This window comes from Gossypium arboreum, chromosome 6 (assembly GCF_025698485.1).
Source record: "Gossypium arboreum isolate Shixiya-1 chromosome 6, ASM2569848v2, whole genome shotgun sequence".
NCBI lineage: Eukaryota > Viridiplantae > Streptophyta > Magnoliopsida > Malvales > Malvaceae > Gossypium > Gossypium arboreum.
In genome coordinates this window covers 121120677-121146345 of record NC_069075.1, presented here as the reverse complement: position 1 = coordinate 121146345, position 25669 = coordinate 121120677, and the positions used below count along the sequence as shown (strand labels likewise).

Here is a 25669-nt window from a genome sequence, read left to right as displayed (position 1 = left end):
GAAGATCTATAGTTGGATGCTGAATCACGATTCGGATCTTTGAGATTAACCTAACCTGCACATGGAATAAACAAATCATACACTAAGCGATAAAGCTTAATGGTACTTTCATGATTCAAGATAGTATAACTTAAACATTAACAATTGTCATAATGCATATAAGCTCAATTTATATTTATTACATATCCTATAATGCCAAGCAATTTCATTATCACATACATATATGAGTATACATATAGAAAATAATATACCAATCCATTCAACATTGCAACATATTTAACCAATTCAATTTTTGGTCAATTACCTATCTTTAAGCAATTAAACATTTAATATCATTCATGAATCATATAGTTATACCTCGACATTATATCATTCAATTCCATATTCATAAAACATCAATAAACTATTAATATATCATTCAAATATATTTCCAGAGTCTATCTACTCATTTGGATTCAAGTTGGCACCCAGGGCTCGTTTTCGATCGTTTTGTATAATCTCTATTGTATACTCTCTTAATCACGAATCACATATATGCACATATATAGTTCCATATACATTTATTAATTCACAAAATCATATCAATTTCACATTGTAACACCCTAGACCTGGCCAAGTAGGTTCGACTCAAATCCAGTGTGCCACATTAGCCACCGAAGTGACTCTTCGTTGGCTCCTAACCCAGCCTCCAACACATCACTTATGGCTAACAATTATTGTGCTAAATAATAATACAATAGCGGAAATAATTCAAACACAAAATGTAAAGCATGCGAGCTTACACACATCAAATGAAAGATTTGCATGCCTAATAATAGCAAGACTTAAAAGTTTGCAACTTAAGTTTGCATAGTACTTAAGCTCACAACATGCAATATAGTTTCGCAAATAAACAGACTTCGCAAACTAGGAAACATACATGTAAGGGTTATCATACTTTAGTAGGGTTCGCATAAATACATGGGTTTTCATACATGTATGGGTCCGCACTATTTACCTAGGTTCGTAGTCTATTACTAACAAGGGTACACGCAAAATTTTTTAAATCACAAAATATAGTAGTTCGTAGTAAAACAGACACTCATATGATTCTATTACATACTTAGGTAGAGAAACCAGCATGGGATACATACATGAAGAAGTAAGTAAACATCGACTTTATTATTAAAAATAAATATATTATCAAACATATATCTTAGAGTATAGTTAGCAATAACAAAGACTTAAACAGATCAAAATAAACTTAAACTTAAGGAAACTCTTTCAATAACAAAATAAAAAAAATATAAGTCTAGAACTCTCATAATTAAAAACCCCACGCCTATTTCCCAAGTTCACCAATATCTAATCAAATAGGAGCCTCGCCAAGTCATCTACCTCGCCACTGCCATCCGCGACCTACTTACGTACAAAGTAAGAGAGAAGTGGGTGTGTTGATTACGAACTTGGTGAATAATTAGGAATTATCTGCGTATGCTTAAAAATACAGAGTTAAAAACAAAAAGAAGACTTAGTTTGAAATTTGTTTCACATGTTGGGTTCGTGAAGGAGATTGCTAGACGTAGTTCATAGATTCTATTTGTCAAGAAACGTAAGATTGTAAAATATTTTCGCATAACTTACTGAAAATCGCACTTAAAACTTAGCTTGTGCTTGTTTGAAAACAGATCTTATATAGCATGAAGCATGCTCACACACTTATCTTATCAGAATGGTTGAGGAACATAATATATGTTCTTGTACTTAATACACTTATCTTAATATTGTTGGTTATGTGGATCTCCTTATAATGTCTCATAATGACTCATAGAGTCCTTATACCATGCCCTATAAGTGCAACGTGAAGCAATGCACTCTCTTGCACACCAATATGTCCTAGTGAATAGAGCATAGCTATACATTCTCTTATTTTTGCACATGTCTTAGGGCCTCGATGCTCAAAATCACAAAAATGGAGAGGTGAGTACTCACAATCCTTTGGTATACCAATATGTCCAACATAAAGCTCTCGAAGGAGCACACACATAGACTTATCACAAAGAGCTCGCATAAGGAGCTAGGCTCGTAAAGGAGCTCGTACAGAATCTTATCACTTAGAGCTTACACAAAAGCTTATAAAATAAAAACACGGTTTATAAAATCATAATTTTAAAACATAGCTCACTTAAGAGCTCGCATAAAACATACTTCAAAAAATAACTTAAAAACGTGTCTTGAAATTAGAGGCTTAAAGTAGAATTTGTTGAAAACTTACTCTTAGAACTTAGTTTTAAAAGAAAAATCATAACAATTCACACATAAGTTACAAACCTTGAGCTTCCATACTGAAAAACATTATAATTAGCACACTTAAACAATTCTTAACCATTTACCATTAAGCTAAGAATTAAACAAGCTTGGCTTTGCCTTTATCTTCGCTGGTAGATGGTTCAACTAGTTTGCAACATATAAAGACTCAGATTATTTAAACAGACAGAACTTACAGAATTCACACATGCAAGTGAACCTAAATTTTTGGTCAATGAAACCTTAGTAAGAGAGAGACGTACCCTGGATGCTACAAACTTAGTTCAGAGACAAAGACTTAACGACAAAATATTCGATGAGAGAATTCTCATGGAATAAAGGTTGTATTTATAGACCTAAGTGTCCTGAAAATCTTAGATACCCTACTTGACTTAGGAAAGATGTTACTTGCACAAAAAGTATTCCTAGATACACCATGTCTCTATTTACTAATTTAAGTTTGACTCAATCTTTGACTGGCAAACCCCCAAGTTGCAACTTACCTGACAAGCCCTAGTTCACCAAACACACTGGCGAACACCGACTTGCCAATAGACTAGCGAACACTAGCTTGCCAAACATAGTGGCGAACACCACCTTGCCAAATAGACTGGTGAACCCCATTACTGCATCTTTTGGAGTATACTACAATGCTAAAACATTGGCGAACTCCTTGCTGATACTCTTTTGGCAACCCCCTAGCTTGTTGGAGTACTGGTGAAATCCTTGTTCATCGCAACACTGGCGAACCCTCACTTGAGAGGTCAAAACTTTCAGGCACGATTTCAGGATGTTACACACATAGTTCATTTCATTACCATATTCTATTATCAATCTATTTCATTACATTTTCAAGTTTCTAATTTCATTTATAATGTTTCACTAGATAAAACCCTAGTAAAACATACTCGAATACACGAGTAAATACACCATACCAAGTTCCTCGTCTGAGCTGAAATTATATTAGGTTAACCTTCCAAGCTAAACCTATAATAATTTTCATATAATCACATATATCATACAAGCGCGCATATGACCCTATTAGCATGCCAATTGTATCCAAACATTTTACTAATTTCACACAGGCATCAACTATACATATTTTCATTTACATCCCTATAATCAAATAGTTTCACATGTCTATACCCTGTGATCAGTAACATTTGCATTTTCACACCCTTTAATTATTCACATTCGCATATTTCTACTCTATAATCATTTACAATTACCTATCATGCCTTGTACACTATACTATCACATAGTAATTGCTTATTTCATTTCAATTCAAACCAATTCGATATATATATATATATATATATATATATATATATCTTCACATTCAATTCCATAATTTCATCCCAATTAATCATTGACACACAAATAACTCATACAATATAACATGTTTCAATTCATTCTCATAACACACACCACTTTTCCATAAAACCATACGAATTTTTCATTTCATTCAATTCAGTTCATTTTCATGATATTCAATAACAATCATAAAAAATCAATTCATATGACAATTATATACTCACTTTGATGTTCAATCATGCAATTAAGATGTATACGCAAGCAATTAAATCTATCCCGAATCATAAAAGTACAAATCAAGATTTCGTGTCATTCGTCGTCAACTCTCGCTTTTCCTTTCTCTCTTGATGTCTCATTGCTGACGTTAGCTATATACGATAACACATTAAAATAAAAAATATCAATTTCCATCGATTCACGTTCAAACATCAAGTCAAACATATTTTACATTTTATCCAATTTAGCCTTTAAAATCGGGACAAGCATAACTTTTGATATAAAGCTTCGAATTAAATCATGTTTCACATATTCTCATTAAGGACCTTATATTTTCTATTTCTAACATAATTTCATGCCATTTTTTTACATTTATTCAATTTGGTCCCGAAATGTAACAATGTTAACAAGCAAGCTAAATTAACTTTACAATCTAGTCTTTTTCATAATCTAAGCTTTAATCTATCATTTTCAAGCCTAATTCATCAATTAATTAACAATGGAAACTTTCCAAAACTTTAATAGTTTATCAAATGGATACATGGGCTACCTAAATTAAGCTTTCATGATCATAAATCTATAAAAATTACAAGAAAAAAACTTAAATTTCTCACCAAATTAGGTGGCCAAATGTTGAAACACCCAAAATAGTTTTTCTTTTTTTTACTTTGATGGAGGATGGTGACTAATAAAGAAGATGAAGATGTTTCATCTCTCCTCCCACTACCCAATGTTTATATACACTAATTAAGGTTTAATTAATCAAATTTTATTAAATAAATTAAGCATAATTATGTAAATCTCATTATTAATTAACATAAATGGCCAACATCATCGATGTCCACTATCTCCTAATAGCAAATGATTTAATTACCATTTTGAACCTTTGACTAATTGACGTTCAAGATCCTTAAGTCTTTTTTCAATTAAAATTCTATAGCGGTTGAATTTTTACAATTTAATCCCTGAGCCTTAATTAACTACTCTTTCAGTTAAATTACTTAAATCGAATCTCAATATATTTTTATTTTATATTTAAGGGCACGGTTTATGGAAATTGGGTTCTGAAACTATATTTTTCGACACCATTGAATTTTGGATCCTTACAATAAGGGTCATTATCTTGAGACATTATAGTTTGAAGTAAAAGATTAACAATAAGGGAGGTATGTATCGGCACACGGCTTCACTGCCTTGAGACACAACCCTTTATTTTAACAATTCAAGTTAGGATTCTTATTCAAACTCCGTGTATAACCTTATATGATCCCCTAGTTACTATATGTGGGCCCATTTGGCCTCATAGAAGTACACAACATAACATTTATGAATTATGCCATGCTTATTTGTTTAATTTCAAGGAAAATGATGGATGATAGTCTGAGTTGTTGCAACAATGAATGTGACATCTCATATTTGGATCCATCGTTCGAGTTGGGTGTAGGGTGCCACAACCTAGTTGGTCATCTAACTTTTAGGGAACTTTCATTTTGGTCACCTTAAAAAATGTTCTTCAATTTCATCATCTCTATTAAAAAAGGTTTTCATTTTAGTCACTCAAGCGTTAAATCATTAACGATGATAAACTGTACATGCTAAATTATGTCCACATCATTAGGGGCGAAGCCATAAATTTTTTTAGGGGGGCAAGATTAAGTTATATTTTTTTATGAGAAATAAAATATAATTTTACGCTTGTATTAGCTTATATCTTTATGGTTTTCAAGAGGACTAAATCGAAATTCTAGCCTTTTGGGGGCCAAATTATAATTTTTCCATATATTAACTTATGATTTTATAAATTTTGGGGGACTAAAACAATAATTTTCCACAAGCTCTTACCTGGCCTCTTCCCCTTGCCCTGCATATCATGTTTACACTTTCATTTTGATCACCCAATTTCAGGTCACTTTCATTTTGATCACCCCAAAAATATCTTTTTTTTAAGTCTTGATTTGGGTAAAGTGAAAAAGTGATAAAAAATAAAATAATGCATTTAAAATTGTCAAATTGTACTTGTTTATCTCATTATTGAAAATTTTAATTTTTTTAATCTTGAAATTTTAAAATATCAAAATCAATTAAATAAATTGTTAAAATTTTTATCCTCGATAATATGAATCGATTTGTTATTATAATATTGAAATTAATTAAATTAATTAATTTAATATTCTTCTAAAATTTTAAATTTTATTTTATGTTTCAGATTATCCTTAATGAAATCAACTAAAATAACTCATATTTAATAATATTTAAAAATCTAAAGTTCCTTTAATTATATGATCTTGAATCCCACGTGCTATGCTAAAAGAAAAGAATTTATTTTCAATTAATTAAATTGATCGCTTGTTCTTGGTATGGGTAAAGAAGTGATGGAAAAAATTCGAGGTTTTGTTTGGCATGGAAGATCAAATTAACTAATTTAATTAATTGCAAGGATTTTTTTTCTTTTAAATTAACGTGAAAGATTCAACATCATATAATCAACAAAATTGTGAGTTTTGTTTGAGTTGAGTTCATTAAGCATAACTTAAAAACATAAAATAAAATATTATATTTTAGAAGGTGATTAAATTAATTAATTTCAATTTTAAAGTAACAAATTGATTGACACAATTAAAAGATAAATTTTTCCAACAATCTATAAGATTGATTTGAATGTTCTGAAATTTAAAATTTTAATTTTTAATATTTTTACATGATCAATATTTAAAAATGATATTTTTGAGCGGTGAAACTGAAAATAATTTAAAAGTTGAATGATAAAATAAAATATGTAGATATGATGTGGCACGGCCATTAAAATTTTTTTAATGACAAAATAAACAAGCAATTACATTAGACTAATGCAAATAAACACCATTTCTATCCATGTTGAATTCCAAGAGATGTATGAGTTCCCCCAGAACCTTCTCAAAGACCCATATATCTTTCTTCTTGTCAGAAATTATTTTGGTTAACGAATCTGGAATTCTATTTTCCTCCATGCTTTATTCTCCAATACCAAACTCACTTTAACAATTGGAGAATCCTCCTAACCAATGGTAAATTCAAACTTGCTGTCTGACTACGATAAAAACGTTCACTAAAAATAGTGACGGAACTACAAAAATCTTATTTTTAGGCGAGTAAAATGAAGGAAAAGAAACGAGAAAGTGGCCATTAAATCATGGCCCAAGGGGAATATGGGTGTAAAGTGTGAAGGCCGAACAAACAGTGTGAGATGGGCACATAAATAAAGATCCAGGTTTTAGTTGACACAGGTCAACAACCGGAAAATTTCGTATAACGAAAGAGTTTTTCGTGTTTGACGTCAACATCTCAACTACTGTTTTCAAAATGGTCAGATTGCAACTCTTCAACTATTTACCTACTACCGGACGATGATGGTGATGTGACTTTGCATCTCGCTGCCGTGACTGAAACCTCACACAATCCGAAATCCAATTACATCCTTCAAATAAACCACGCAGGCAACTTGATACCCGCAGTAAAAAAATCTAGTTTCATTCAACTCAAGAACGTCGACCTGCCCAAAGCTAGAAACTATGGACTTGGTTCTCCATTGACCATTGCGATCTCCCCTAGAATTGAAATGTACTCCATTTCCAATCGACCAAATCTGGCGGCTACTCATCTCCATCATCTCACCAACAAAGCACAACACCCCTTTTACTAAAAGGGCCAGAAATCGTTTCTTTTAACCAAATTCGCTAAACCCAATATGGCTGAGTCATTGCCGGTTGGGGGATTTCCGGCATTCCTTTCTTCGCATAAAACTCTGTTTATTGTTCTCTGGATCTCGGCTTTCGGTTCTGTTTTTCTATGGCAACGGGATATAGTTGGGGCTGGGTTCTCTGTGTTCGGAAAAGCTGGGCCGGGTCGGTCTATGTCCGGGTCCCGGCCTTTCGAGTTTAATATTACGGATTTTGGCGGGGTTGGCGATGGGGTAACGGATGACACGGCGGCGTTTGAGAGGGCTATCTCGGCCATCTCGAAGCTTGGGAAGAGAGGTGGTGGTCAGCTCAATGTCCCGCCTGGAAAATGGCTTACGGCGCCGTTTAATCTTACTAGTCATATGACTTTGTTCCTTGCTGAGGATGCTGAGATTCTTGGAATCCAGGTTGGTTTTTCCATTTTCATGAATTTTGGCAATGAAAAATGATATTCTCCCTCGTTATTTAACATGTTTAGTCGTTTATGGGTTGTGATTTGTGATGAAAGGGGACCAATATTTAGTGTGAAAAAAATCACATCATGACTATATTTAGTGACAACTTTGATCCTTTCCATGCAAATATGACGGTATTCCTGATTTCTCTGTGTTATCCGGCTATTGTGTTTAAAACTTTGGATTTTGGTGGATTCGATCTTGTTGTTTGCTGTTTCCCGCTATCATACAGGACGAGAAGCGATGGCCATTAATGCCTCCATTGCCATCATACGGGTACGGAAGAGAGCATCGTGGATCTCGGTATGGAAGTTTGATCCACGGCCAAAACCTCGAAGATGTTGTTATAACTGGTAAGCTTCTTCACCCCTGCCCCTAATAGGTTTCTCATTAAATTGTTTGAATGAAAAGGTTGCTCACCTGATAGAGCCAGCCAATTTACCTATTCTATGTCATAGCACCTACTTGTCGATGTCTCAAAAATACAATTTTAGACTGGTCTGAACCTGTTTTCTGCACCCTTTATACCCTGGCTTACTGCTTATTCAAAGTAGTTGCTACTACTTTTTTTTCGGATGGAGAAAAGTGGAAAGAAACGGCCTTTTCAAGGTTTTGGATGAATAAGCACTTCCAACAATGATAATTAATAGGGAAATTCGATTGGCTGCTAGATTTGAGTCTGATTTATCATTTTTTCATTACAAATCAACATTGTGGTCTTTGTTCTATATGGATCTTTCAATGCTGGTCGAGTCCGATTTTACCATTTATCTTTACAAATCAACAGGGCACAATGGTTCCATAAATGGTCAGGGTCAATCATGGTGGACGAAGTATCGTCAGAAGCTACTCAACCACACAAGGGGTCCACTTGTGCAGATAATGTGGTCAAATGACATTGTAATCTCTAATATAACCTTACGTGATTCTCCGTTTTGGACTTTTCATCCATATGATTGCAAGAATGTAAGCGTTAGGAATGTAACCATCTTAGCACCTGTATTTGGAGCTCCAAATACTGATGGAATTGATCCTGGTAAGTAATCCCTGATTATAAATTTTGAACTTTTGTCTATGAAAATTTTTGGTAGCTAAGGCTCTAGACTCGATTCTCATTCATGCTACTAGTAGTTGTATAGAAATGCTCACTCTACATATATAACTCGCTTATTGAGCAAGCTTGGTTGACAAATCTGTAGAATGAATTCAAGACTATAATTGAAGAAGGTTTGCAGAGGCTATTATATACATTAGTAAAGTACGACTGTGCTTTTGTTTGGAACGTATAGAAGCAGGAAGGTGAGAACTTGATGTAAAATGTATGAATATGGTATTCTGAGCTGAATTCAATGAAATGTGTGGGCAAATTGCAACAAATTTGCTTTCATTATTTTGTCTTTTCTCCTTTTCCCCATATGGAGCAAATATCATATGCTCACCACACCACGCTGTAGCCAGCTCAAATATACACCTAGATAAACCACGTTTCTGCTTGTTGATTTGCTGTGGGAAAGAAGGGAGATTAATTCACGCTGAATGTAACTTATTACAAGTCATTTATGGCATAAACAGATTCATGTGAGGATGTAGTGATAGAGGATTGCTACATAAGTGTTGGTGATGATGCAATTGCAATAAAGAGTGGTTGGGATCAATATGGCATCATTTATGGACGACCTTCGAGAAACATTCTCATCCGAAACCTCATTGTCCGTTCTATGGTCAGGTAAAGTTTCTTGAATTAATTTCCTCCGTCTTCATGAATATTCTACTGCCTGATTGCTTCCATGTCAAAGAAAAAAAAAACAAAAGGTCCCAAATAGTATGCATGTATTTTTCAAACTTCATATGCAAAAACAAAGGTCCCAAACAGCTTATTTAGGATATTGCTTTTCCTACTTTTTTATCTATCCCTACTTGTAATTTTCACTTGGTAAGTACACATTGTCACACTTGGCTGAACATATGCGCAGTGCTGGCGTATCAATAGGCAGCGAGATGTCTGGTGGGGTATCTAATGTCACCGTGGAGAACGTCACTGTCTGGAGTTCTAGGCGTGCAGTTCGAATCAAGACTGCTGTTGGAAGAGGTGGATATGTCAGACATATAATGTACCGAAATCTGACATTTGATGATGCCCGAGTTGGAATTGTTATCAAGACAGACTACAACGAGCACCCCGACATGGATTTTGACAAAAATGCTTTCCCAATACTCGAAAACATAAGCTTCACCGGAATACATGGTCAAGGAGTCCGTGTACCTGTTCGTATACATGGTAGCGAGGAGATTCCTGTGAGAAATGTGACGTTTAGGGATATGAACGTGGGGATAACATATAAGAAAAAGCATATATTCCAGTGCGCATTTGTTCAAGGGCATGTAATAGGGACCATCTTCCCTGCGCCTTGTGAAAACCTTGATATATATGATGAAGAAGAAAGGCCTGTAAAGCTCTCAACGGCCCAGAATGTAACAGATATAGATTATGGAGTATGAGAAGATGGTGGATTGCAGTCTCTGTCAACCATTCTTTCTGGGAACAAAATCCGAAAGGCTTAAAACTGTATATGCTTGAAATAAGGCAAGTTTTGCAATACCATATTGGAGCGGTGGGGCTTTTTATTCCCCTTCATTTCATGCCCTTTCTTTTGCTCCATTTATTTCTATAACTTGTTTGATTCAGAGAGTTGTGTACAGAAGCTTTATAGTTTATACATCGAAATACATTTTCATAATATGATTTTATCGTAGATTTTTGCACACAAATATTAATGAAAGGAAAAAAAGAAAAGAAAAAGGAAGCGGTTTAATGTTAATTTGGTGGGTCACTGGTTTAATGGTACAGCCAATGTTTTTTAAATCGGATTGGTGATTGAATCAATCAGGTCATTGGTTTGTTAGTTTAATCAATTCAATCAGTTCGATTAATTTTTTTTTTAAAATCTCAATTCGCTTGTCAGTTTAATTGATTTTTTAATTGATTCAGTCAGTGAATACTAGTTTTTGATCTAATTGATTCAAAGTTACTTTTTAAATTAATTCTTTGATCCAACTAATTGATTTGGTTTGGTTCAAATAACGTTTGGTACACCAGGCTAGTAGTTTTCGGTTATGTTGTTCTTACTTTCTTGGATGCCATGGCTTGGGATATGAATGTTAAAAGTTTGACCCGAATCCATGAACAAATGTTAGGTTGGGTTGAGTAATAAGGACTTAGATGCTTTAAGATTTTGGGTTTAAGTTTTGTAGACAAAAAAAAAAAAATGTTGAGGGAAAGCGTAATATCTTCCATTGAATAACTAATTAATTAGGAGCTCAGGTTTTGGTTTGTTTGGTGCATGTCAGCGGGTTTAACACGAGCCTAGAGGAAACAGTCCTTTCTTTCCAATTTTTTCAATCATTTTTATTGGTTTCCTTTGCTTCTACATTGTAGTCTTTAGACATTCAGTATGAACATGTTTCTTTTCTTGGGGAGAATGAGGCTTGAGCCTTGTTTTTCATGGCTTCGACTTTCCTCCTTAACAAATCAGAGACATTGAGGGATTGAAGAAGGTTGCCAGGGCGCGGCTTTCGTTAGGGAAGTCAGTTGATATAAAATTTATTGCTGTAGGCTATCATTCTTTAACTTGGAAATTTTTATTTCAGCCGGTATACAAATTTCCCCTGTAAAGAAAAATGAAAACTTTTATTGTGCAACCTCATAAGGAGGTGATTGATGAGGAGGTGGCGTGGCTTAATGGGAAAATATTGATTTAAGGCAATTCCTAGGAAGATCTCCAAAATATAGCTTGTTTCAAAAACCTAGGGATCAAGTTCCTAGGATCTAATATCTAGTAAATATTGTTTCCCACTCAAAGAACCAAGATTTGGGTCTGAATGACTAGACCATGGCATACGCAACATGAGGCTCTTATTTTACAAAATGAAACTAGTAGCTAGGAAAAGGTCTTTTACAAAGAAAGAGAGGGTGGTAGATGAAAAGTAGATATGAAGAGAGGGTGGTGGATGAGAAGTGAAAGGGAAAGGTTTTCCAAACTAACTTCGATGTCCTTCTTAGGCTTCTTTTATATCTATTTGTAGGAGAATTTTTAAACTCTGTTTAATTTTCTTTGAATCCCGCATAATTTTTCTGATAAGGATGATATGTCATCATTGATTTGATAGTTTTTGTCATTATGTGGTTGTTTTCACGTTACTTCCTTTTTTGTCTAAACCTGGAGATTGCTTTCCCAATTTGCTTCCTTTTTTGTCTAAACATGGATGTTGTTTTCCCAAGTTCCTTTTTTTTTTTAGACATGGATGTTGCTTTCTCACGTTACTTCCTTGATATTTTTCTTTTATTGGTTTCTTCCAATTGACTTTTTTTTTTATCCTTCCTGAATATTATCTAAATTCATTTCTTCAATTTCATCTAGATGTAATGAATCGATTGACAATCTTGGTGAGTTCCAATTTTCCCACATATTTTTTATTTCTTCTATTATGTGTGATGGAAAATCATTAATTTCCATGTCAGCTATCTTTTTTAATAGTTGAACGGATTCTTTATTTCTATCATCTTAAGTGTATCCAACTCCAGTATCATATGCCAATATTCTGCTTTCATCAGTCCAGAGGCAATAAGATTTTTGTTGAAGTAAATATGGGGCTTTGGTCATTAAATCTATTCATGCTTAGATCTGATAATAACTGGGATTATTGTAACACTTGTCAATATTTTTTGTCAAGTATTCTTTCTCCTCTTTAGCTGCTGAAATGTTGTGGCCTCCAATCATTTTTTTTAATGATCCAAATTTGATATGACTGATAAAATTTTTCTTTTTCAGCTATACCAATAAGACTGCTGATTTCAAGATGAAATAATAATAGAAATCATCTTCATATATCATACATAATAACATAGTTTTAATAAATGCAAAAAAAATATTTTAATAAATGAAAAAAAAATTGAACTATTATTTCTTTAACAAAACCCCATTCAATACTGCTTATATCAAATAGTTCATGATTAAGTCTGAACTGATCAAGTTTAAACTTTATAGTAGGGAATTTTTCATTTAAATTGTTTGTGAAAACATAAGCTTGTTGAAAGTATCTGAAAAAGCTTTTTGAAATTAAGCTTGTTGGTTGCAAATAGTTCCATTTACTTCTGTAAATATCTCTACAGGCAGAATATTCCTAGCCTTATAATATAAACATAACATAAACATTTTATTAATAATCAAGTTATTTGTTCCCTTATTAATAAAATACTAAAATATATCAAGAAGATTGTTTATCTCCTTAATATCTAAATAACTAATTTCTAGTTCTTCTCAATCTCGATATAAAATGGATTTTAATAATAAATCATGAGCTTCTTGTTCTTTAGTTGTTTTTTCAACTAAAAATTGTGAAAGCTTAGTAAGATCTCTTCTGAAATTAGCTCTTTGCTCAATAATATGGGTTTTCCATATTTCATTAATAAAATTATATAATTCTGATGGTAAGTCTGGATTGTAAAAATATTTTATTTTCTGAATTTGTTGTGGTTTCAACAAACTTTCTGATACACAAAACTTTTCTACTCCTTTTATGATTTCAGCATAACTGGCTTAGTATGCTAAATTTGGATCTTAAGACCAAGGTAATTGAGTTACTGGTTGTGGTGTAAATGATAATTGAGCTCCAACTGGTTGTCTTACCATTAGATATGGATTGTAATATCTTTGGTTAGGATAAAAAGGTACTTGAGAAGGTATTGTTACAAATCCTTGATTATGATTTATTGATTTGAAAGTGTTCCCTTTGTTGGGCCTTTTATGAACAATAGTCTATTCACCAACTTTTTCTAGAGGTTATTTACCTCTATCCATATAACCTGTTAAGATAATCAGTAATAATATTGTCAGTTCCTTTTACATATAAAACTTCAAAAATTAAAAGTACATAATTCATTATACCATCTAATTCTCCTAGGTATAGTTTCCAAACTTTTATTAGTAAGGAAATATTTAACTACCTAATTACCAGTTTTTATAATAAATTTTTCAGGTGCTAAATAAATATATAAGAAAGTTTTTATTCCTTTCTTTATTGATGATAATTTTTTTCATATATAACATAATTAATTTCATTTGGCTTAAATTTTCCTAAACTATATCCACATATTAATTCTTCGTTATTTATTGTTCTAGCTTTTAAAAACAACCCCAATGATTTTGTGAAGCATCTGTTTCTAAAATTAATTTATCACCTTATTTAGGTAAATAATGATTTTAAATTTTTTATGATTTCGAGTCTATTTTAGACCGGATAAAGGGTTTATCATTTTTTAATTTTTCATATAACATTCCTATTTTTTCAGATAAGTTAGTAAATGAATTTCTTCCAAAATTAATAATTCCTAAAAATTGTTGAAGTCGCTTTTATCTTCAATTTTTCATGAAATTCTTTTATTTTTATTATAATATGATCTTGTAGTTTAAGACCATCTGCAAATAATTTTAATCCTAAAAGAATCCTATTTTGTTTTTTCTAGCTCTATTTTCTTATGACTTAGTATGATTCCATGTTTTATGAATTCTTAATAAATGATATTTAAATGTTTTCTATGTAATTCTAATGTGTCCGGAAATATCAAAATATCATCTATATAAACTACACAAAATGTTTTATATTTATTAAATTTAGAATCCATCCATGTTTGAAAGATTTGTGTGCATTACATAATCCAACTGGCATTACTTTCAATTGATAATGTCCATTAGGTGCACTAAAAGCTGTCAAAGGTTTGGACTCTTCTGTTAGCATGATTTGTCAAAATCTTGATTTACAGTCAAATTTACTAAATTATTTTACTTGTTTAGCTTGATTAATTAGAACATCGTTTCTTACAATAAAATAACCATAAAAATAATATTTTGATTTAATCTTTTATAATTAATAACCATTCTAGCTTTTCCTCTTTTTATTTCGACATGATTTCTAACCATAAAGGCTGGATTAGAATGTGGACTATTAGGTTTTTCTATTAATCCTTTTTCTAATATTTCTTTAATTTGTATGTCAAATTCATTTATATCTTGTTTAGTATAGATCATTGGTTTAACTCTAATAATTTTATTGGGATTTTCTAATTTACTATTACAATATTTAAGACTATTTTCCTATAATTTTAATGGTTCTTTACCAAAATTATTATCTAATAATTTAAACAACCAATGAGTTGTTCGGTTTAAGGTAAGACATGTTCCATTGGAGCTCTACACACAAAAAAGGCGTAAGGTACTTAGCTAGTGTTTAAGGTAAACCATTGTATAATAATACAGATACCACTCTTAGATAGCAATTGGAATATGCTAAGATCTATGTTGAGGGTGATGTAAGGTTTAAGGTGCCTTGGAATGAATGAAGGAGATTTGATAAAAGTGTCAATGCAAGCAACTTGGATATCTCCAAAGTGAATGCAATGCACTTCTTTTAGCCACTATGTAAAACAATGCCCCCAAAAGCCACTACAACAAGGAGAGCTTAAGGAAAAGAAAATTAATGTGGTTGAAGTTAATAATCCTATTGAAGTTTCAGATGTAGATAACTTTAGAATTCTGACAGTGCCCCAAGAGCAAGAAGTGTGGATAAGGTTATAGATAGCGATGATACTCCTAGAAAGAAAAGAAATGCAGCAAGGGAAGTGGCTAAGTTGATGTCCCAACTCAAACCAACAGGGAAAGGTCAAGTAGTAAAGAAAACAAGAGAGAAAGGTGTATAAGGCACTTAGAGGTAGTCCTACTCCTTCCAAAAATATATGACTAGAATACAAAGGGGCTAAACAACCCCTTAAAGCAAAGTAAGATAATTTAGAGGGTGAATTAGCTAAAAGTAACATTCTTTTATCTTTTGAAAACTAGAGGTGAAAGCACAATACCCAAGCTTTAGTAGAAAGGAAGTTTTTGCATAATCATGGTCATACTATAAATGGAAGGGTTTGCTTACTATGGAGGGGTAATTCACAAATTGATGCATTTGGTTTTATTGATCAGCTTCTAACTTGTTATGCTACCAATGACGGTCAACATTTGTTTTTGATAGTTATTTATAAAAGCAATAATAGTGCTAAAAGGAAGCTGCTGTGGGATGAAATTGGTGCTTTACAAGGGAGGATTGAAAAAAAAAAAAAAAACTGTTGGCTTATAGGAGGGGATTTCAATGTACTAAGTAATCCTGGGTAAAAATTTTTTTTAACTATAATAGTTGCCATCAAGTTAATAGTGATATACAGAATTTTCATGATTACCAATACCGCTTAGAGCACATGGATTCATTTTAATGAGTTATATGTATTAAAACGTCAAAATTAATACCATTAGTCAGAAGTATTACATTAATAAACAATACAAAAGTAAGTATTATAATAGACATTTTGAAAATAAAAATACCACATTAAAATATTTTGAAATACCCCCTTACCTAGATAAACCATCGTCACAGATACTATATTAACAAAACATTTGCTCAACTTAACAAAATACCATAATTTCAAAACTTCGAAAACGTTTTTAGTACAACATGAAATCATTCTCTAGGTTTTTGGACCAAGCAAATGCATGAGACCAACCTCTTTCACCCTAGTATTATAATTAAATTCTCTCTTTGATGTCAATACTATTTTTTATCTGTCTACTTTATTTTTTTTTATTAGTTTGGCATCTATATTTTCATTTTATAATCTTACTTACCCAACTTAAATTTTCATTAAAATATTTCAAACTAACTAATCACTTGCTACCACATATCAAGGAAAATTAAATTTTCACTTCAATTATTTAAAAATATACCAAAACTAAAAAATCATTAAAAAAACCCCAAAGATTGAACTCGGGAAATTATTAAAAAAACTAAAAAAATCATGATTTATTTTTTAAAATTATAAGTATGCAAGGTGTTTTGAGAATTAAATTGGACCAGCCGATTGAATTCAGAATCAGCTGGGTAATCGATCCAAACAATAGCAAAAGCCTGTTTGAACCAGGAATCGAAAAACCAATCAGACCGGTTTTTGGAAATTTTGGGCTCCTTGAGGTTGGGTTGAGCTAAAAAAGGCCCAACAATACAAAAGCTCTAACTTCTGTTTAAAAAATTCAGCCCTAGTGGAAAAAGGATAAAAGAAAAATAATTACACAATAAAAACAAAAAATCTAAACCTACCCGTGACCCACCCACCCCAGCCCCCACACCCATCAGGCCATCAGCTTCAGCCCCAGCCGACAGTCCCTCTGCTGTCTTGCTAAAACCAACCTTAAAAATCGGTTGAAAAAGACAAAAAGGACTATTAACTTCTTTTTTTTAATGTTGAAAGAACAAAAGAGAATGGGAATTCATAAGGATGTTTTGGGTTTTAAAATAAAATTAAAAGTTGATTAAGTAATTTTTAGTAAATGCATTTATTTATTAAATTAAATGTATATTTTTTTGACAAATATGTCCACGTGCAGCTTCCCATCGGTCCTCTATTTTCAAACATTAAATTGTACAAAATTCAAGTTCAAAAAATAATTTAGACAAATATATTTAAAAGATCAAACTATAAAAAGTTGCCAAGTATGAAGATCATGGTTTTGTTCGGTAAAATGGAAAAAATAGAAGGAAAATTGAAGAGGTAGAAAAATAGAAAGATAGAAAAAAAAATATTTTCATGAGTGTGCTTGATAGAAAATATGGAAAATTTGAAAAAAAAAATTAATTTTCTTTCCATCCATTTCTTGATAGAGTTGAAAAACAAAATAAAACTTTCGAAAAATGCATAATTTTGAACTAATATATAAACCCCTCTCTCTTTCTTTCCTCATATCTTCCCAGCTTGGAAGAATTTGTTTTTATACATTAGGAATGGAGTCGTCTTAGAAGTTTCGTATCGGACCCAATTGTTATGCAAATAGCTTTGGTGTTGTTGCCTTCAATAGATGCGGGGAATGATTGGTTGTCATATAGATGGATGACTAGAAGTTCTTTTTCCACGTGGAAACCTATAGAGGTATGATCACTTTGGTTCGGCTAATAGTTCTAATGTTTGGAAATTGATTTGGTTACTGTGGAAGAACATATTGTTAACTAATGAAGAGAGAGTTAGGAGACATACGGCTTGTGAGGGCCACTGCTTGAGTTACATGTTGTTAAGGATTATTCCTTTTCACGGGCGGTTTGGAGCTCAATTATACCACCTCACGAACAAGAATTGTTTGTATCATTACCACTTGATGAATGGATTGTATGTAACTTGCAGAACATAGGGGATTGTAGTAGTCATAAGGTAGATTGACAAATTTTATTTCCCATAGTGTGCTGGTTACTATGGAAAAATAGGAATATGTTTGTTTTTTAGTAGTCAAAGCTCCATCCAAGATGTGGTAGATACAAGTATCAGTTGGACGAAAGTTACTCTCCACCATCGATGCCTAGATTTCATGCGAGACCTATGGTTACCTCTATATAATGGCCAGCTCCAAAAAAAGTTTGGGTTAAGCTCCATACAGATGGTGCAGTTTCGATTAATTTTTACTCAACTGCAATTGGGGGAGTCATTAGAGATGCTGATAGAAATTGGTTATGTGGCTATTTAATGGTATTAGGGAAGGACGAAGTGTTCATGATTAAAGCGAGGTTAATATTAGAAAGGCTATGTTTATTATGGGATAAGGGATTTCGCCAGGTTGAAGTTGAATGTGATAATGCCCTTTTGGTGGAAATAATTTTGGCTAGAGAAGTTATTGATAGTCATTTTATGGAACTACGAGCTATCCATAATCTGATACAAAGAAATTAGAGGATCTGTATCCATCATATTCCTAAAGCTCATAACGCAGTTACGAATTTCATGGCCAAGCATGTTGCCACATGTTTCACAGGTATCCAGGTGTTTCTAGAACTCCCCACATTTTGTGCGGGAGCTAATTCAGAAGGATATTATAGGTTTTTTCATTTCCTGATTACTTTTGTAATCGTTTAATGTTGTTTTATTTACCGAAAAAAGTAAAATTTGAATATAATGGGCATTGTTGCCAATACAGAAGGATGAGGGTTCGAGTGCGTTAAAACGCATTATTCTCCTATTTATGAGTTGGGGAGAGGTTATGGGTAGTTCTAGGTATTTTGTCAAAAAGAGAAAATATGACCAACGACCACCTCCCGATAAACTAGCATCGTAAGTAAAAATACTGTTACAAAAGTTAGGAAATTAAGAGGTGTCCGCAAGCGTACAGATTAAATTGTAATATAGTATTTAGTACAACTAAGTAGTGAGAGTATTTCGAGGATCGTACCCAAAAAAAATGCAATTTGGGGAAATTATTATTAAGTAAATTATCGAAAATAATTACTAAGCTACTCGAGTCATGAATTAGTAATGTTAAACTGGGAGTGAGATAATAATAATAGTAATAATAAACTAAATGACTTGAACTAAACTTAAATCTACGTCCAAGTCCATGTATCGACTTCTCCCATCCCTTGTTTCAACTATGTGAGTTCCTTTAGCCTATATGCAATTGTTCTACCTGATTAATTATTGATGTAGGGTTCTCAATAGTTGGCTACTAATTATCCTAGTAAAGCTTCTTAGCCTTCTACTAACCTCACTAGTTAGCAAGAACTACTCATATCTTGATAAACTGCAATTTATACATATTTCTATCCCATGCTTAGCACATTTTATGGATAATTTTTCCTTAGATTTGGTGAATTCGATGCTCCTAATGCCTTAATTTCATGTTTTATACTTAGGTAAGCATAGGAGAGTAAAAGGAACGAGAAACGGGCCAAAAACGGAGAAAATGGGCCAACGTAAGAAATTAACATGGCTTGGACCTCCTCACATGGGCAGACTACACGGCAGTGTCAATTTAGCAGAATCGAAGCAAGACTCACACGGGTGGACCACACGCTCGTGCCTATTTAACAAGCTTGACCACAGCCTGAAGTAATCGAACACGGGCGTGTCCCTGTCGAGCCCAAATTGAGTCCAATTCGGAAAAGACCAATTTTGAAGGTTCTTAGGCATTCTAAAGCCTATAAATACACCCTAGAGGAGGAGGAAAAGGGGACACACGGAGAAGGAAGCAGGGAACTGCTCAAGGAAAGCTGATTGATCCATCTCAATAGCCGGATTCATCATCAAGACTGAAGATCTCCCTTCAATTTCCCTTCAGGGGTTTTGGGTTTTTTTTATATTTTGTATTCATTATTCTTTTGAGATGTTTACCTTTTTAGTTATGAACTAAAAACCCTAAATACCTAAGGGGAATGAAACCTAAAATAGATCTTGTTATTATTATCTGAATTGTATGATAAATATTTGACTTGTCATTAATTATGTGTTCTTAATTCTTATCTTGATATTCCAGGAAATCGATTCAATTTGAGCTCTCATTCAGAGGAGGAATAGACCCTGTCTAAGAGTACATTTGTCATAATTAAGTGGAGTTAATTGCACGCCTAGAGATAGGGTGACAAGATTTTGCCGGATTAGGGTGAAACCTAATAAGGGGATCCATAGATAGAGCTAATGCAACCCTAGGGAGTTAATTAGAAAGAGATTTCAATTATTCACCTAGGTTTAGACATTGTTAGTCTCGAGAGGGATAATAATATAACTTAGAGATTTCTACGGATCAAGTCAAATGAATAAATCGTCCGATTCAGAGTCAAATAACAAATGAAGTCTAGGTGGATTTTTTCGTAGGTATTGTTTTAATTCAATCGTTTTTCCAAAAGTAATTCCCCAATTCCATTTTTTGTTTAGTTCAAACAAACCCTATTATTCTTAGGCTAGATAATAAAAAGAAAGTTAATACTAGTACTTTTAATTCCTTTGGGTTCGATAATCTGGTCTTGCTAAAACTATACTACTATTCGATAGGTACACTTGCCTTCATCGTGATAATAGTTAGTTTCAAGAACGATTCTTATAAATATTTAAAACCTGTCACGAATATCACGTATCAAGTTTTTGGCGCCGTTGTTGGGGAACTAAGATATTAGGAACACTCGATTTTTATTACTTTTGTAACTCCCCTTACCCGTGTTCCACATCGAAACAGGGTACGAGGTATTACCAGCTCATAATATATATCATTAAACGAAACCAAAATAAAAATATGTCATCCAAATAGATAATGTATCATTATAACATATGTCTTGAACAATATTAGCCAACTTCAATGGCTTATACAAAATAATTTTTTTAAATAATGTAACCAATTTTTTAAACCTAGGCAATTATGACACGTAACAAAATAACGAAGCCTACTATACATGCCATAATTCAAAAGAAATGTTTAGTTCAAATATCCAAAAGTATTGATAGTGTGGCAGATCTTCAACGATCCTTAACTCCCGAGCAATGCCGGAGACACTATAAGACAAAAGAGAGAAAAGAAAGTAAGCCTATATAGCTTAGTAAATAAGTATATAAATAATAATTAAAGAATCTAATATGTTTACACATTAACTCAAGTGTATCTACTTTTAATTTCAATATTTACTCCACTTTGATTGATCTGTCTCTCCTGCGTCATGTTCACTAAATAAATCATAACTCAAGTTAAAAAACTCAAAATTCAAATCCGTAAAATTTTCCTGAAACTAGAGTCATATAACTTCTTACTAATTTTTTTCTAGAATTTTTGGTCCATGCAATTAGTACAGTTTATTAGTTAAAGTTTCCCCTGTTATACAGCTCAACTGATCTGACCTCTGTTCACTACAAGTTGAATTTCTCCCAGTACACAATTAAAATAGCCATGAAACATGTTTCATTTAAAACTATACTCAATAAGGAATCTAGACATATAAACTATATTTCTTAATTATTTTTGTACAATTTTTAATGATTTATCAAAGTCAGAACAGGGGATCACATAGTCAATCTGAACAAGTCACACACAAATATAAATATCTCAAAATATAGAGTTCCTTTTCTTGCTCTGTTTCTTTTATATGAAAATAGACTCATTTAAATTTAATTTCATATCTTATTCAATCTCTAATTAAATTTATACTATTTTTGGTTATTTTTCAAAGTCACATTACTGCTACTGTCCAAAACAGTATTATTGCAAATTCACTCTTTCACACTTTCTTTGTATTAACCTCACTTTTAGCATACATATCACAATTCATTTTTACCACATTTCATACATCACAAGTATAAGTCCATGATTACAATGCCACTGTAAAATTATCCCGTTGAACAATTCGGATCAATCCTCGATACTTGATGGTTTCATTCACTCTTTCACACTTTCTTTGTATTAACCTCACTTTTAGCATACATATCACAATTCATTTTCACCACATTTCATACATCACAAGTATAAGTCCATGATTTCAATGCCACCGTAAAATTATCCCGTTGAACAATTCGGATCAATCCTCGATACTTGATGGTTTCAGCACACTGCCCCACTATCATATTTCATATAATTCGGCTCTCTTGTACACATGGTGAACACTTAGTACCACCCATGTGACCTAGCCAATTTATCTCGTAGCTCTCTTATCTACATGGTGTCCTTCACTTGGAATCACCCATGCGACCTAGCTACATTTATCTCTCCCGTAGCTCTCTTGTCTACATGGGATACATCCCGTATCACACATGTGACCTAGCTACTACATAGTATCTCGTAGCTCTCTTGTACACGTGATGTGCACTCAGCACCATACATGTGACCTAGCTACGCTCCATCAATATTATTCAATCTTTCCGAATGTTCAACCGGGATTTCTCTCTCTATTACTTATTTCTATTTCTCCAATAGTCGATTTATGTTTCAAAATTAGCTAAAATACATATAATAATAGGCTGAAATAAAAAAATGTAAATGAAGTTAATGTATTATTTACATACAAACTTACCTCGGTGCAAAATATAGAAATTTTGCAATTTAGTCCAAAACCGTTTCCTTTTCCCGTTTGAGATCGATTCCACGCCTTTCTTGATTATTGAGCTTGAAAGCTTGGGAAAAACCCTAGCTATGGAGAACATGTAAGTTTCGGCCAAGCTTGAATGAAGATGAACACATTTTTGTGTTATTTTTCCCATTTTATTTCATTTAATATACAAATGACCAAAATGCCCTTACTACTAAACTTTCTTAAAATTCCATCCATGTCCTAATTTTTGTCCATATAAAGTATAATGGTCTAATTGCCATTTAAGGACCTCTACTTAAAACCCCCATTTCAATCAAGTACTTTATGAACTAGAACACACATTTTTTTACCTATTTCAATTTAGTCCTAAATATCAAATTAAACACCCAATTGATAAAATTTCGCAACGAAATTTTCACACAATTATGAAATCATAATATAAACACTAAAACTTAATCAAAATAATTTCTTTCAACCTCGGATTCATGGTTTCGAAACCACTATTCCTTTAGGGATTTTCGTCTCTGAAAATCTTACCGGTAAAGAGATTTGGGTACTGTTTTCTCATGGCTTCCTCCGGTTCCCTCGTAGCTTCTTCTACTCCATGTCTTTGCCTTAACACTTTCACTAAAGCTATACTTTTCTTTCTCAACTGTTTTACTTCTTGGGCCAAAATCTTAATCGGTTCCTCATCATAAGTCAAGTCCGATCGAATCTCAATTTCTGTTGGAGAAATCACATGTGAAGGATCAGAACGATAACGTCGCAACATTGATACATGAAACACGTTATGAATTCCTTCTAACTCTGTCGGTAAGGCCAACCGATATGCCATTGGTCCAATTCACTCAGTAATCTCGTACGGCCCAATAAAACGCGGACTCAACTTGCCTTTTCGGCTAAATCTCAGAATCTTCTTCCATGGTGACACCTTCAAGAACATTTTATCACCTACCTGGAATTCAATCTCTTTTATTTTTAAATCTACATATGACTTTTGTCGATCTGAAGCAGCTTTCAAGCAATCACGAATTACTTTTACTTTCTCTTCGGTTTCTTTAACTAGATCAACTCCGTGAATCTATTTCTTACTAAGTTCGATCCAATAGAAAGGAGTCCCACACTTGCGACCATACAAGGCTTCGTACTGTGCCATCTGTGTACTTGACTGAAAACTGTTATTGTAGGCAAATTCAACCAAAGATAGATATTTCTCCCAACTGCCTTCAAATTTTAAAACACAGCATCTAAGCATATCTTCGAGTACTTGGATTACTCTTTCCGATTGACCATCTGTTTGTGGATGAAATGCGGTACTAAAGTTCAATTTTGTACCCAAAGCTTCTTGTAACTTTTTCCAGAATCTCGAGGTAAACCTCGGATCTCTATCTGATATTATAGACATAGTTACCCCATGCAACCTCACAATTTTAGCAATATATAATTCAGCTAATTTATCAAGTGAGTAATCGGTATGTACTGGTATAAAGTGAGCCGACTTTGTTAACCTATCAACCACTACCCAGACAACATCCTTCTTTTTAGGAGTCAGAGGCAAACCGGTTACAAAATCCATGGTAATCCTATCCCATTTCCACTCAGGCACCATTACCAGTTGGAGTAATCTTGAAGGCACTTGATGCTCAACTTTTACTTGTTGACAGATCAAACACTTGGTTACAAATTCAAAAATGTCCCTTTTCATGCCTGGCCACCAATATAACTTCTTTAAATCATTATACATTTTTGTGCTACCAGGGTGAACCGACAAACAACCACTGTGTGCCTCATGTAATATTTTTTGAATCAATTCATCATTTTTCGGTACACATATCCTGTCTCGAAACATCAAACAGTCATCCGGTCTAACTCGAAAATCTGAGTCGTAACCGATTCGCACTGAGTTCTCTTGGTTCGTAACTCACTATCGTTCTTTTGAGCATCACAAATTTGCTGGAGAAATAACGGTTTAGCCCTCATCTCTGCTAAGATTGACCCATCATCAGACAATGCTAACCCCATATTCATGGCTCTCAAAGTAAAAAGAGATTTCCTGCTCAAAGTGTCAGCAACTACATTCGTTTTTCCCGGATGATAATCAATCATTTACTCATAATCCTTCAATAATTCAAGCCATCTCCTCTATCACAGATTCAAATCCTTTTGATTCATCAAATATTTCAAACTTTTGTGATTAGTAAAAATTCGGCATTTTTCACCATACCAATAATGTCGCCAAATCTTCAAGGCAAAGACAATAGCGGCAAATTCCAAATCATGTGTAGGATAGTTCTTCTCATGCGGTTTTAACTGTCTCGAGGCATAAGCTACACTTTACCCTCTTGCATTGTACACATCCAAGGCCTGTCAATGATGCATCACTATAAATTACGAACTCTTTCACTGGCTCAGGCTGTACTAAAATTGGTGCTTCAGTCAATCGTGCTTTCAGCTTTTCAAAACTCTGTTGACATTTATCAGTCCATTCAAACTTAACATTCTTTTGCAGCAACTTAGTCATAGGAGAGGCAATCATCGAAAATCCCTTGACAAAACGTCTATAATACCTGGCCAAGCCTAAAAAGCTTCTAACCTCGGATACATTCTTTGGCGGTTTCTAATCAACGATCGCAGAAATTTTGCTCGGATCCACCCGAATACCATCACCTGAGACTATATGTCCCAAAAATCTGACTTCACGAAGCCAGAACTCACTTTTACTAAACTTAGCAAATAATTTCTTTTCTCTCAAGATTTGCAATATGGTTC

At 33.2% G+C, this 25669-nt stretch overlaps 1 protein-coding gene across 1 annotated transcript; it reads left to right on the top strand.

Moving 5' to 3' along the window:
- Positions 1-6869: 6869 nt before the first annotated feature.
- On the top strand, positions 6870-10725 carry LOC108486658 (probable polygalacturonase). The gene is made up of 5 exons (XM_017790825.2): positions 6870-7939; positions 8220-8340; positions 8775-9023; positions 9560-9713; positions 9961-10725. Exons 1-5 carry the CDS (start codon positions 7541-7543, stop codon positions 10484-10486), a joined length of 1449 nt encoding a protein of 482 aa, XP_017646314.1. The 5' UTR covers positions 6870-7540; the 3' UTR covers positions 10487-10725.
- Positions 10726-25669: the final 14944 nt, after the last annotated feature.